The 13912-nt window shown below is 45.5% G+C and overlaps 1 protein-coding gene across 1 annotated transcript in view; it reads right to left on the reverse strand.

Annotated features, from left to right (window-relative positions):
* Positions 1–1104: 1104 nt before the first annotated feature.
* ARHGEF18 (Rho/Rac guanine nucleotide exchange factor 18) overlaps positions 1105–13912 on the reverse strand; it is a 182958-nt gene continuing 170150 nt past the window's right edge. Inside the window, 7 exon segments of the mRNA XM_030217703.1 lie at positions 1105–2748; positions 2858–2980; positions 9285–9534; positions 9536–9622; positions 13658–13758; positions 13761–13862; positions 13865–13912. Of these exon segments, the coding sequence (XP_030073563.1) occupies positions 2585–2748; positions 2858–2980; positions 9285–9534; positions 9536–9622; positions 13658–13758; positions 13761–13862; positions 13865–13912 (875 nt within the window). The 3' untranslated portion in view covers positions 1105–2584.

The raw sequence follows: 13912 nt of genomic DNA on the forward strand, positions 1-13912 counted from the left end.
TATCAGCAGACTGCCAATCTCTCCCCCCTCCCCTACCACCCAAAAGATAAGAGAGAGCATATCCTCTAAATTCAAATAAAACATTGTACATGTACCTAACTTACAGGACCTAAAATGAATGTTACAATATTATTGCAACTGCTTCTTCAGCAATAAGGTAAATATTGGCTTGAATATATAACTTTAGTTTCCACCAGCCTCAGAGATAGAGCTGTCAACTAACCCATTTTCCTAAAGCAGGTGAATCCAGTCTTGGATTTACCCCCATCATAAGGGAAATTCTAACAGGGCACCATTTACTCACCACTTGTGCACATAAATTTACAAAATACAAGCATGTGTGTGTGTAAGATTCTGTAAGGAGGCGTGTGAGACAGTTCACAAATGCTAGGAAGCATAAGTACACAAGGGCAGAGCATAGGCAGAGCTCCCTCTTGTGGTTTCTAAATTTACAATACTGTAAGTTAACATGCACTCTTGCTGCACTTCTACAACTGCAGTAATGAGAAGGCCCTATCCACACTTTTACGTGCCTTACTTATTTCTATTTTAATTTAGCGTTTGATATTGGATGGAGGATGAAGGCCATTATATTAGTGCCCTTATAAACACTGATCCAGCACGTAAATTAATCTGAAATTTTTTATATGTGTATAGGATATGATCTTGGTTTGAATGTTACAGGTCTTTCCTATCATGTACTGCAGTTCTTTTCTAATTGTGAACAGCCTAGATTCCTTTATTGGTAGGTGGTATGTTACATTTTTAATAAATATCATGCCGGTCTATGGCTTCTGTTATGTGTTCCAATGGTGGGTTACGCTGGTATTCTATAGCTAGAAGCTGGGGCCCCAGATGCTACTACTACTTACTACTACTGTTACAGAACAGGCTCTCACTGGGCACCCACTTATAGAATTGTCTCATACACAAGGATTTCTAGTCCTTCTCCCTCCACACACAAACACACACACACTTCACCCCCCTTTTCTTAGCAAAATCAGAAGTACCAGCTCATGTATACAATGGAACAGAAATGGAAGAGGAACTGTACCTTGAACACAGAAAACACATTGAGTCAACATACTCTACATAAAGATTTGATCTGTTTCTTCTTTTGCACCTTGTATTCTTAAAGAGATGGGTCACATCTTCCGATCTTAGCACTCCCCATCTTAAAAATACGCCAATTAAAAAAAATATATAAGCAGCTATGCAGTTACTGATAGATCTGAAGAATGACAGGATTTTTTTTTTCATTGCTTGTAAAGTAGTCTTTTGATAGATTAACTGAGTTATGAATATTGGAACCTTTCCAGCATCCACAAGTAACACCACAACTCTTTCCCTGTGAGCCTGAGTGTTAAGAAACTGGTTTTGCTTCTATTTCTGCTGATGGTGCAGACAGGAATGACCTGTCGCATTACTGTTAACATATCATGGACTGCAACACAACCCCATGCAGAACTTTTATGCAATGTTTCAGGACACTCTCCATGACATTTTTCCCAAGCACCAAAAGCAAAAATTCTCTCTCATGGGGGTCACTTCTCCATTTTGTGCCCACCATGACAGCATGAATCTCACTCAAACCAGGTACAATCTCAATCTGAAATTTAGTGCCAACGCTCTTCATATTTGCATTGTGCCAAAGTGAGCCATCTTCTGGACCTGCTAGGGTACAATATATATCAAGGTGTGGTTGGAAGTTATTTATAAACAGGCCTGTGACAACCTGGACTTTGTCTCTCTACCACATTTTCATTGTCTCTGGCATGTCTTGGCACTTGCTGGTGTTCTAACTCCCCATACCTATTATAGAATAATCATTTTGGTTTCATATTTTATGAATATTTAGGGGTAAACCCACGTCCAGCTAAGGTCATCTGAAGTTTTCAGTCTTCCAATGGTATCGGATAGTCACACAAATGGGAAAAGACAGAGCAAGAGACACAAGCGTGCCAACATCCTTCATTTTCTTTGGTATCCAGGAACTACAAAGGGTTAAACTGGTTGCCAGAATATCAAGTCAAGAGAATATAAAGACTTATTCAGCCACTGGCCCGGCAGCTACGCTAAAGTCCTGGGTCTACTTTGACACTGTAGAAACACGGACACTAGAATACATTAAAAGAACAGGACCACAGTGCCAGAGAATCTGATAAGCAAGTTGGGTCCTAGTGTTTAAAATGTAGCTTAAAAATCTGACAGAAGCATCTTCTCACAGAAAATTCTCATAAACAAAAACAAAAAGTAGAAAAATAAACATTTTACATGCCAAGAGCTACCACTGAATGCAAATCAGTAAAGAAAAAAAAAAGACAAAAAAAGAAAAAACAAATATATCTGTCCCTCTGATTTTGTACTTTGAAAATACATAGAATGAGTCATGTCCCAAGGACAAAGATGATCTTTAGGACAACAAAAGCACCCTCTTCTTGTGGTTATGTTCTGAAGTGGACCACAGAACAGTCCAACCCTATTCCAGCACTCTTGTCCTACTGTGTCACTAGAAGGCCTTGAGTGACACTCCCACCCCAAGAAGCTTTGGCTCTTTGTAAGAATTCTCTCTGGAACTAGTATATCAGAAAAATATGACCGCCTCTTTCCCAGTCTCATCTTCAGTACTGGACTGCAGTGGTGGTGGGGGAACCGGAATTGTCACAACTTGAGCACTACTAGGAACACATAGGTGTGAAGATGGGGAGAGAAGTGCTTCAGGCCGGGAATCTGTTTGACCAGGAGATTCTACAAAACAAACATACAGAAATGAACCAAACAAAACCAAATTGAAAACAGAAGCTACAAGACAATTATTTGTTGAACTGGTTTCCAGGCCACCTTCTGCACAGCTAACCTGATAGAACAGGCATGTTCTGATTGCTCAGCAGGACCGGGCTGATCGACCTTCTACTCCTCGAGAGGTTCTCATCCTTTACAGCCAGTCGGGATGGAAGCAGCTGCCTCTGGTCAACAGAAGCTGTAAGAGACAAGATGCTTCATGCATTAAGCCATCCAGTGACTGCTGGACTTAGAAAATACAATATAACTTCACGAGTTTGGTATTACAGTCAATATCACACCACCCTGACTTAAACCTTTAAAGCAGAGCTTCCCAATCTGTGGATCAGGACCCCAAATAGGATCAAAATCTAGGTGGGCTCTCCATGGTGCATCATTACTCTGCATCTCCGGGGAGATCACACAATTTTATTTAGCCAAAATCATGGGGTCACAGCCACAAAAAGACTGGGAAAGCACAGCTTTAAAGATCAGAACAAAAATTATACCGAATGTACTTTGCAGGAAAAACAAATCATAAACATTTCAGTATACAAGGATCTCGTTTGATAGCAGAGAGACAAAACAAGTAAAAGAAAATAGATTTTTTTTCTATAATGTATAAATTCCAAATTGAACTGCATTCCAAACCCTCCTCTGCAACTGAGCCCAGTAGAATTCTTTTCATATTAAACTGCAAGTTTCCTTGATGTGGTTTACCCCCCCCCCCCCCCCTTTTTTGTTCTTCCTTTTCAGGATTCTCAAGAGGTCAAAAGAACACAGGCATTCTGAAATAGTTTACTTACTTCTTTGTTGTGGGAAAGGGTACAACAGGAAGGAGCGGGTGTCAAGGAGGGGAGTTAATGGTTATAAGAAAACTAGTAAAAAAGGCCCGTTACTGACACAAATGAAATGGGCGCTAGCAAGGTTTTCCTTGGAGTGTGTATGTTTGAGAGAGTGAATGTGCGAGTGTGTGTGTGAGAGAGAGTGAATGTGCACCATGCAGGCATAGGAATTCAGTATTTCACTTGACAAAGCAGTGTTCTCATTCTTAATAAGAGGCATACATAATGTAGATAACCTAGGATATCATTCCTTTATCCAAAAAGACGAAACTGGAAAAGCAAATCAGAAGTACAAGGGTAGAACTAAACTGGTGCTCTTGCGAAGAAAAACCCAGAAAATTCTATAGATGTATTCTGAACTGTCAAGGTGAAGGAGATGTTAACATCTAAACTGGTGCTCTTGCGAAGAAAAAACCAGGAAAAATGGCAAAACTCTTGAGCACTGGAAATTCTCCAGCATGGGCAAAAAAGGCACTTACATCTAACACAAGACCTGAAAAGGCACTTTAATGCACTACTACTGCAATTCACGCCCTGCGAGAACCTCCTTGTGACTGATTGAAATGCAGAGAAACCTTTTAACTGAAGACAACCCAGTGCAGGCAGGTCCTGATATCGAAGACAACGTACTGCTGAGATGACTATGCCAGAGGAAATAACGTAGCACAGGCAGCGTCCTAACAGTGCTAGCAATACAGTGCCGGAAGAATAGAGTTTGAAGACAGCATGATGCTGGTCGGCCATAGCTACTGAAAGTAATGGAGCACCAGCAACCAGCCATGGTAGGCAATGGAAGGAAGGCACACCCCTGCCCCAGAATACAATCAAGTGCAGACTTCTTCCACCAAAGACAATGTCATGTAGGGAAGTCTTAGACATGGCAGAAAAAGATAAAACAGATGTGACCTTGTCACTGAATGTTACAGAGTTCAGACAAATCATTGTCACTGAAGTCAATGTTTTGCTAGCAATTCCATGGCATGGCGGGCTTGTAGAATCAACATCCTTTCGCCATGGTAGGAACGCAGTGTAGAGAAGCCATTTGTCCTGGCAGTCAACAAAGTGCAAGCAAGCCTTTGCAATGGCAGGCAAAGCAGAGCCATCCAGCCCTTGCCATGGAATGGCCATATAGTGCAGAAAAGCCCTTGGGCAGGCAATGCAAACATGTAAGCCCTTGCCCTTGTAGGTAATGCAGTGCATACATGTCCCTTTAATGGGAGGCAATGTAATGCAGGCCATGGTAGACAATACAGGTAAGACTCTGCCCCTGAAGGCCAAGGAGCACAGGTAATTTTTATACTTATACTTTGCTCACACCTTTTTCAGTAGTAGCTGAAGGTGAGTTACATTCATATATCTCTGTCCCAGGAGGGCTCACAATCTAAGTTTGTACCTGAGGCAATGGAGGGTTAAGTGACTTGCCCAAGATCACAAGGAGCAGCAGTGGGATTTGAACCGGCCACCTCTGGATATCAAGACCAGTGCTTTAACCACTAGGCCACTCCTCCACTCCACAGAATCTTTCTAGCTCTGAAAACCTTGTCCAGGAAAAGGAGGGAGAGTAGAAACAGCAAGGAATGGGAATCAGAACCATCCAAGTATTTCCTCTTTTTATTTTTAAAGGATTAGCTCAACACGACCGGAAAACTAGTTCAGCAGCTCCGACAGAGCAATCCAGCCTAAATCTGCATGGTGTGACATCCACTAAGCGACAGAGAAAATACTGAATTCATGTGACTGCACGGTGCCCTTAGAGGGCAAATTATGAGGAACTACTTTGTTTCTCTGTCTTCATCCACTAGCAGACAGACACAACCAGTGGCGTAGCAAGGGCGGGGCGGTGGGGGCGGTCCGCCCCGGGTGTCAACGGGTGGGGGGGGGGGGGGTGCATCCGTCCCCCCCCCCCCCCCCGGCGCAGTGCCTCCCCCCCGACACGGTCCTCACCTGCCTACGAGCTCCATCCATCTGCAGCGCTGCTGTAAAGAAGAAATCGCTTCGTCGGCCCTTCCCTCACTCACTGTCTCCCGCCCTCTGACGTAACTTCCTATTTCCTCAAGGGCGGGAGACAGTGAGTGAGGGAAGGGCTGACGAAGCGATTTCTTCTTTACAGCAGTGCTGCAGATGGATGGAGCTCGTAGGCAGATGGGGACCGTGTCGGGTGGCGCTATGCCGGGGGGGGTTTCGACGCCGGTGGGGGGGGGGGGGTGTCGTGTTTGGTCTGCACCCGGGGGGGGGGGGGGTGCAGCGGCGATCCGCCCCGGGTGGCAGCCACCCCCGCTACGCCACTGGACACAACAACACAGGTCTGGACTAGTCTGGTAAGGACAATATGGAAAGGGCCTTTAAGTGCACTAAAGTTCCAACCTTGCTACAAAAAATAACTATTCAAGCTATTAACTGAGTTTTCTGCCAAACACAAAGCACAGCTACAGAAATATAATCCTTACTATAACAGAAGAGGGTTTACGATTACAGACGTTGCAAATATCCTGGATGTTAGTCAGGTCTGATGGTTGTAGTTGCCATACTATCCCATATATGCTCATCCAACCATTCACAAGATTTGGGAACTCTTAAAATGTGAGTGCCCTTGTCATCTCTACAGGGAAACTTACCACGTATTATGGGAGTTTCAAAAAATGCTGCCTGAGCATGTAAATGAACTAAACAAACTGGGAAGGGTGCCTAAGGCAGATTCAAGCCTGAAAATAGTAACAGAGCCAGCCACAAAGCCACGGATGCACAGTAGGAGTCAAGCTTGATATAATTTAAGCTCAGTATATACCTAAAATACAGTTCTGTTCTCTGTGGTTTGTAAATCATGGCTTTCCAGCCTTTGGTTTCTTTGATTGGGACCCTGCTATTCTAGTGTAAAATTCTCCTCCTTTCAGCTACTAAAAATAGACTGTACAGCCAACATTACAGTGCTGGTGCTTTGAACATATTTTCCCCCCCATTTGTTGCTGGCGTCTTGACCACGATTCCATTCTTTCTGTTATGTAGGATGTGAATTTACTACCGGCTGGCAACCTCACTACAGATGTTAACATACACGCTTACATGCTGCGCTAGGCTGAAAGGCAGCCAGATGTTTGGAAAGTCTGACCCACTTCTGATGAGCCCCAGTGGCTACCCAGCAGGCTATAAAAGCCCCTCCCCCACCTCTACATTGTACATCTATATAGATAAATCAATTGCATCATGATTAAAAAAAAATAATAACACAGATATCCTGACATCTTTCATAATGCTATTCCCCATACACACAGTCAATGCACCTGTTTTTTAATCACTTCCCCCCCTCCACCCTCCCAAACAACCATGTCCTGGATTTGCTTTCAGATTATCGTTTTGTATGTACAATACTAGAAGGCGACTTGGCCCCACAACATATATATTTGCATAGGACTGTTTATATAGGGCCTGATATTCAAAGCGATTTAAGCTAACAGGAGAGGTTCCAGCCTGCTTAAAATCACGGTGAGCCGATATTCAGCAGCACTAAACCGGGCACTGCTGCTGAATATTGTTTCTGACTGCCCAAGTTAAAAGAAGGCAGGTCAGGGGTGGTACAAGCGGTGCCACCGGACAGAAACCAGCGGTTGTGCGGGTGCCGCCTATATTCAGTGCCGGGACCTGCACAGCTAACTCAGCCAAATTAGGACAGCTCAAAATCTGTCCTAACTTGGCCGGGTTAGGGGATGTTGGTCCTGGCAAGGGACCAGCATAACCTTGATATGGTCTTTTAAGCCCCCAATTTCCCTCCCGGCCCCTGAAAAAGTCCCCCTCATTCTAGCCCACGTGAGACACAACCTCTCCCCCTCTCCCCCCTGGGCCTATCTGGCATCCCAGGAAAATGGCTGCTGTGACCTCTCGCAGCAGCCTTTTGGTACTACTCAAGTACAAGTTGGGATGTTGTGATGGGCTTTTAGTTATTTATTTAATGTTGTGATGAATAGATTATTTTACGGACCTTCTTCGTTTGATCTGCTTTTTTTTGACAATTTGATAAAACCAGGACCAGATCAACATAGCCCTGGAAACCTGGAGCCTATCAGACAACCCTCTCATACAGCCTCAAAACAGAATTGATGCTAACAAAAAAACCCCACAGAAATCTGGAATGGGTTGAGTTTCTTGTTAATATGGAGAATTCTATGATCCTCGGCAAATGACGTCAGCCCTTCAGTGCTGGAACCTTTCCAGAACTCGCCTCAGCTCTACTACACCAGAAAGGCTCAGTTAGTTGCCCCTCTTCTTTCTGGTATCGGTGGGGAATAGGTATCAACCCTGAATTCTGGGTATAAGAAATGTGGCTGGGACCAAGTCAGCTCACAGTAGAGACAACCTTGAGAAGTAAAGCGGTAAAGGGGAATGTTTCCAAATTTTCCTCCTCACTAAAGGCAGAAATTCTGGCTTTTTACCATCACAGACAGCACACACAGTGCTGGTTTTATAGGGAACCCCCACTGGATTTTGGGTTACTGGGATTGATGCACACCTAGCACTTACCTTATACACAAGTTCTTGGGTGCATAACTAATCAATCACCCCCAAAGGGTTGAGGGGGAGGGGGGTTCCAGAGAAGATCCAAAGCAGCTGCCCTTTTCTTATATCCCCCCCCCCCCCCACACACACACACACTGCAGTGTTGCCTGAGTAATGTTTATACTACTGATGAAAACAGTAACTTAGCAGTCAACAGGTAAGCACATCCCAGGACACCAGTGTTGCCAGGTGGGCGGTTTTACCGCCCAATTGGGCGGTTTTCCGCGACCCGCCGCGGGAAACTTTTGCCCGCGGTGGGTTGCGGCTTTTTGGGCTTCTTTTTTTCTTTTGGGCGGTTTTCAGGTGTTTTTTTTCAGCCGCGGGGGGCGGGGTTAGTGACATTTTGGGCGGGGTTAGTGATGTTCTGGGCGGGGCCGATGACGAGGGAGGCGGGGCCGGTGACGGCGGGGGTGATGACGCGGGGGTGGGGGGTGTCAGGGGCGGGGTTCGAGTTTGGGCAGGTTTTGGGCTGTTTTTAGGCTGGATTGGGTGGGAAAAATATTTTCCACCTGGCAACCCTGCAGGACACCCAGTAAACTCTTTCCCCCTCTCCTTGGTATCAATGCAGAGCTTACCTGAACTCCTATCATTTCCCTTTCCCCTAAGCACTTTCGGATGGACACACCTGCAGGTCCGTGATTCCAGTTACCCACTGCTGTCCCAGTAAAAAAATATTTCCTCACACTTCCTTCAGTTTCATATCATGACCTCTTGTGCCCTTGAGCTTTTGCTGCCACTTTGTAACATAGTAGATGACGGCAGAAAAAGACCTGCATGGTCCATCCAGTCTGCCCAACAAGATAAACTCATATGTGTATACCTTACCTTGATTTGTACCTGCCTTTTTCAGGGCATAGACCGTATAAGTCTGCCATCCACTATCCTCGCCTCCCAACCACCAACCCCTCTTCCCCCAACCTCTTCCCCCACTTTGCTGTGCTTTTTGGAAGCCAGCTAGATACTAGAATATTATCTTATATCCCCTAGTGGGTACACTGGGTGCTTATGCCATGGGACCCAAGAAATACAAAATAAAAAAAACAAGACACATTAGAAGGGGTTGGTTAAGCAGTAAGTTGGGATTGAGTACAGTAAGCGGCAAATGCTAACCTGAGCTCTCAGTCCTGTGTGAGGCTTTGCCTTTCCCACTCTTCTCTTTGGCCCCACCTTTAGTAAAAGTTGCCAGCTTTGTGGGAATCTGCTGTTGCACAGCTGCCTGCTTCTGGATTTGGTTGGTTGCACTCAGCAGGTGTATTGGCACTTCATTCTTCATGGTTGGGCGGCTCTCCAGGCCAGCACTGTCCCGGCGGGTCACCTCTGGCCGCTCTGCATAGTCCTGTCCCAATATGGAAGAAGCCGGCCCTCCCGGAGGGCTTTGGTGTATGCTGGAGCGACCCTTCCACACCTGGCATTCCCTCGCCATTGAAGCTTGCCGAATGAGTTAGACTCTGAGATAAAGACACAAAATAAATTAATTGAACTAGGCATTTTCACTCTTTGGGAAGAAGGATAGGTGTTAACAGAAGAACAGGGCCATTTCAAAAGGCAGGCTTTCCTGTGGCTGACATTATTACTAGCTGAAAATTTCCACTGCCTGGAGCTGACCAAGGCAATACCGTATACCAAGCAAGATCAGCTGCTTTGTTTTCAGATTACGTGTGATTTGGCAATGATGAAAGAATCCTGACCCACAAGCCTCATGCTGAAATTAAACTGAGCAAACTGCTAGTCAGCGACACACGTGGCTGGTTTGACTGTGCATGCCATGCCCCAAATACTAAAGGGTTAAGACACAGCAAGGAAAGTTACCGTGTGTCCATTTTAAAATTCCAAATGAATCAGTGATCCAAACAGTGCTATTAAACCAAGACAAAGATGCACAAACCAATATAGAATGTCATTTATTTATTTGTTTCATTTGTATCCCACATTTTCCCACCTATTTGCAGGCTAAATGTGGCTTACATGGTACCGTTACGGCGTTCGCCAGTTGCGGTGTGAACAAATACAGGTGTTATTGATGGTAGGGGGATCGTGTTTGGTAGATACATAGGGGGAACAGGGGCGTAGCCAGACCTCGGCGGGAGGGGGGGTCCAGAGCCCGAGGTGAGGGGGCACATTTTAGCCCCCCCCCCCCCGGTGCCGCCAACCCCCTGCCGCAACCCACCCCCGCCGCCACTGTCGACCCCACCCCCGCCACCAACTTTGCCCCCCCCCCCCGCCGACGACCCTCTCGACCCCCCCTCCCGCCGCCAACCCGCTGTCGCCTACCTTTGCTGGCAGGGGACCCCAACCCCCGCCAGCCGAGGTCCTCTTCTTCTCGCAAAAGGCTTCCGACGTCAGAAACAGAAGGAAGCCTTTTGCACGAAGAAGAGGACCTCGGCTGGCGGGGGTTGGGGTCCCCCGCCAGCAAAGGCAGGCGACGGCGACTTGGCGGTGGAGGGGGGGCGGTTGAGAGGGTCGTCGGCAGGGGGGTCCAGGGCCAAATCTATGGGGGTCCAGACCCCCTGGCTACGCCACTGAGGGGGAAGTTAGGGAGAGGGGATGAGGGTTAAGGTTAAGGTGCAGCACAGAACCTCCCGTTCGTAAGAGAACGAAATAATACCTTTACGTTAATAATAAAGAGAGAGAAATGCAATCAACAATGTTCTTCAGCATGTCCAACAATCCAATTTTAACTGGGCAGACTGAGCAGTCATGATCACTTTACCAGGGTGTAAAAACCTTCAACCTCAATATTTTCAGACAAGACTAATTTAAATAATAGAAGAGTGAAGTGGATTAAGAATGATGTATTGTTTAATGTCTGTAAACTTATATTTAAATCTTTTTATTAATCAAATTGAAATAACAACCACTAACCCCCCCCCCCCCCGTTTACTAAGCCATGCTAGCGACTGCCGCTCGGCAATACCGACACAGCCCATTCAAAGTGTGGCTTAGTAAAACAGCGCAGCAGGGCACAAAGAGAATAATTAGAGGACTTATGATGAAGGCATAGATGTGGTCCTAACTCAGTCTGTGCACCACTTACTACTACTATTTAGCATTTCTATAGCGCTACAAGGTGCACGCAGCGCTGCACAAACATAGAAGAAAGACAGTCCCTGCTCAAAGAGCTTAAACCCACTGACAGGTTTTCCGGACATCACAGGAAAAATAGCCACAGCAAAATCAAATGGATCAATCATCAAATGGATCAATCATAAAGGATTTTTTTTTAAAGATGTCCCAGCTACAGAAAAGTAAAGTAAAGAACTGGGGGGGGGGGGGGGGGGGGGGGGGGGAGCCTGCCAAAGGCTTCTAGAAACTACAGAACACCGGGCGTCTGAACCGGGGTTCCATCTGTGACATTACCCACATGTGAGAAACTATGCACTGCTCATCCTCAGAGAAAGCCTTTGATATGGATCCTCATTGGAAGCTTCTAAACAAACTGACCAGCCTAGGGATGGGTCCCAGAATGGTCAACTGAATAAAAAATTGGTTCACTGATGAGACGACAGAGACGAATGCCATGCATTCAAAGAAAGAAAGGTAAGTACTGGGAATTTCTCAAGGGTCAGTTCTAGGGCCAATTCTGTTCAACGTTTTTGTGAGTGATATTTCTACGGGTTAGAAGGAAATATTTGCCTTTTTGCAGATGACGCAAAGATCTGCAACAGAGAGTGCACACCCCAGCAGGAGCAGACAAAATAAGAAGTGAGCTACAAAAACCTTTAATGCAAACAAGTGCAGAGTGATGCACTTGGGGTGCAAAAACCCAAAGAATCCTAATGCAATAGCAGGAGAGAGGCCGATGAGCAGAGTGCAGGAGTCAGGCCCTGTGGTGACTGCATCCGAGGATCTCAACGCGGTGAAACACGACAAGGTACTGGCCAAGCTAGGAAGATGCTAGCCTACATAGTGAAGAGCATAACAAACAAAAAGGAGGCCTCACTTGAGTACTGTGTTCAGTTCTGGAGGCTGCTTCTCACCAAGGACATACAGAGGAGAAATGGTAAGAGGTCTAAATCAGAATACATATGAGAAGAGAGTAGAGGTCCTAACTATGTATACCCTAGAAGAGAAGAGGAGGAGAGGACACGATATGCACCTTTAAAAACTTGAGAGCAATTACTGAACAAATAAGCGTTTTGTAAATGAGAAGTAGTTCTAGAACTTGAGGTGGTAGAAGCAAAAACGGAGCTGGACTTCAAAAAGAAGTGGGATATACATAGTGGATCCCTAAAAGGCAAGAAGATATAAACCAAGCACAGAGCATGACATCTCAAAACACCTGGGAAATGACTTTTGTACTTGGAAAGTAACCTCCCCGCGTAGTAGATACAGCCCCCAACGACACAAGCACGTGAAAAGTAACCTGCCCCGCGCAGCAGGTACAGCCCCCAACGACACAAGCACTGGAAAAGTAACCTGCCCCATGTGGCAGGTACTACCCCCGATGACTCAAGTACGGGAAAGTACCTGCCCTGCGTGGCAGGTACAACCCCTGACGACTCAAGTATGGGAAAGTAACCTGTGCAGCCGATACAACCCCAACAATCTTCCTGGGCAAACTGGATGAGCCATATTGGTCTTTCTCTGCTGTCATTTACTATGCCACTATGTAGTTTATTAGGGACTCACTTAGGAAGTCTGCTTGATGTGCTATAGATAACTGGGCACTTATAAAAGGCACCTATGTGTCTTTATAAAACAGGCTGTCAGAACTAGCCCAAATCACGGGGTGAGATCATATTGTACAATCTGAAGACATTTAATCAAAGAGTAACAAATTAAATTATTATTAGATCAGAAAGATATTTTCCTTGCAAGCACACTAAATGTTTTATTACCTAAGACATTAAATCTATGAACATATTTGGTTCTGAAAGCATTCAACACAATTTAAAATGTTGTATAAATAATCATAAATGCCTCTGGAAGAGTCAATTTCCTCTCCTGCACCCCTGTAGAAAAGGAGAAAAATTAAGCCATGTTCCTTTCTTGGCTTAAATAGGTCTTGTTCCCTTAATGGATCTATCTTGGTACAGGACTGCTGCCACAAAGTGGTCCCCTTCAGCCGTCGAGCTCGCAGTTCTGGCCCATTATACATAAAAAGCCAGATCACAGAACCACACATGGCGGGGCAGAATAGATGGCTCCTTCAGCAAAGTGAGTGGTTTGGGCTCGTTGATTTTAATTGTAAGTTAAAATGGAAAATAAAACAAGATTTAAAATGGAACATTTTTAATGTCTTTAGACTTGTGTGGCTTACAGTCAATCTGCAGTATTTCCATTTATAATCCGGAAGGATGCAGGCTAGAAACACTGTAGGTTTGGTTCACTACCTTAGCTTATCACCAAAAATCCCTAGGCATAATGAATCTGTATGGTTTATAAACACATCCTAGACACAGCATGGAGTATTAGCCTGCCCAGAGACCCAATAATGAGCAATTCAGTACAACTGTAAAACATTGATCTGCTTCAATTCTAACCTGCACCATATCAGGTGAAACTGTGCCCGCTACTGCACTCGCCTTTTTGAGCTTTTTAATTTGTTCAAGGCGCTCCCGGTCCTTCTCGACTGCCCGCTGGCCTCTCTCAGCCTTTCCAGGTCGTGCTGGTAGGCTTCCCGCTGGGCATCCAGCTCCTCTCTTTCCTGGCCAAGGCGCTCCTGCAGCCGCTGGGCTTCCTCCTCCGCTTCCGCAGCTGTGCATCTGTGAACTCGTGCTCCCTCTGATGTCTCTCCG

Source organism: Microcaecilia unicolor, chromosome 11 (genome assembly GCF_901765095.1).
Source record: "Microcaecilia unicolor chromosome 11, aMicUni1.1, whole genome shotgun sequence".
NCBI classification, from domain to species: domain Eukaryota; kingdom Metazoa; phylum Chordata; class Amphibia; order Gymnophiona; family Siphonopidae; genus Microcaecilia; species Microcaecilia unicolor.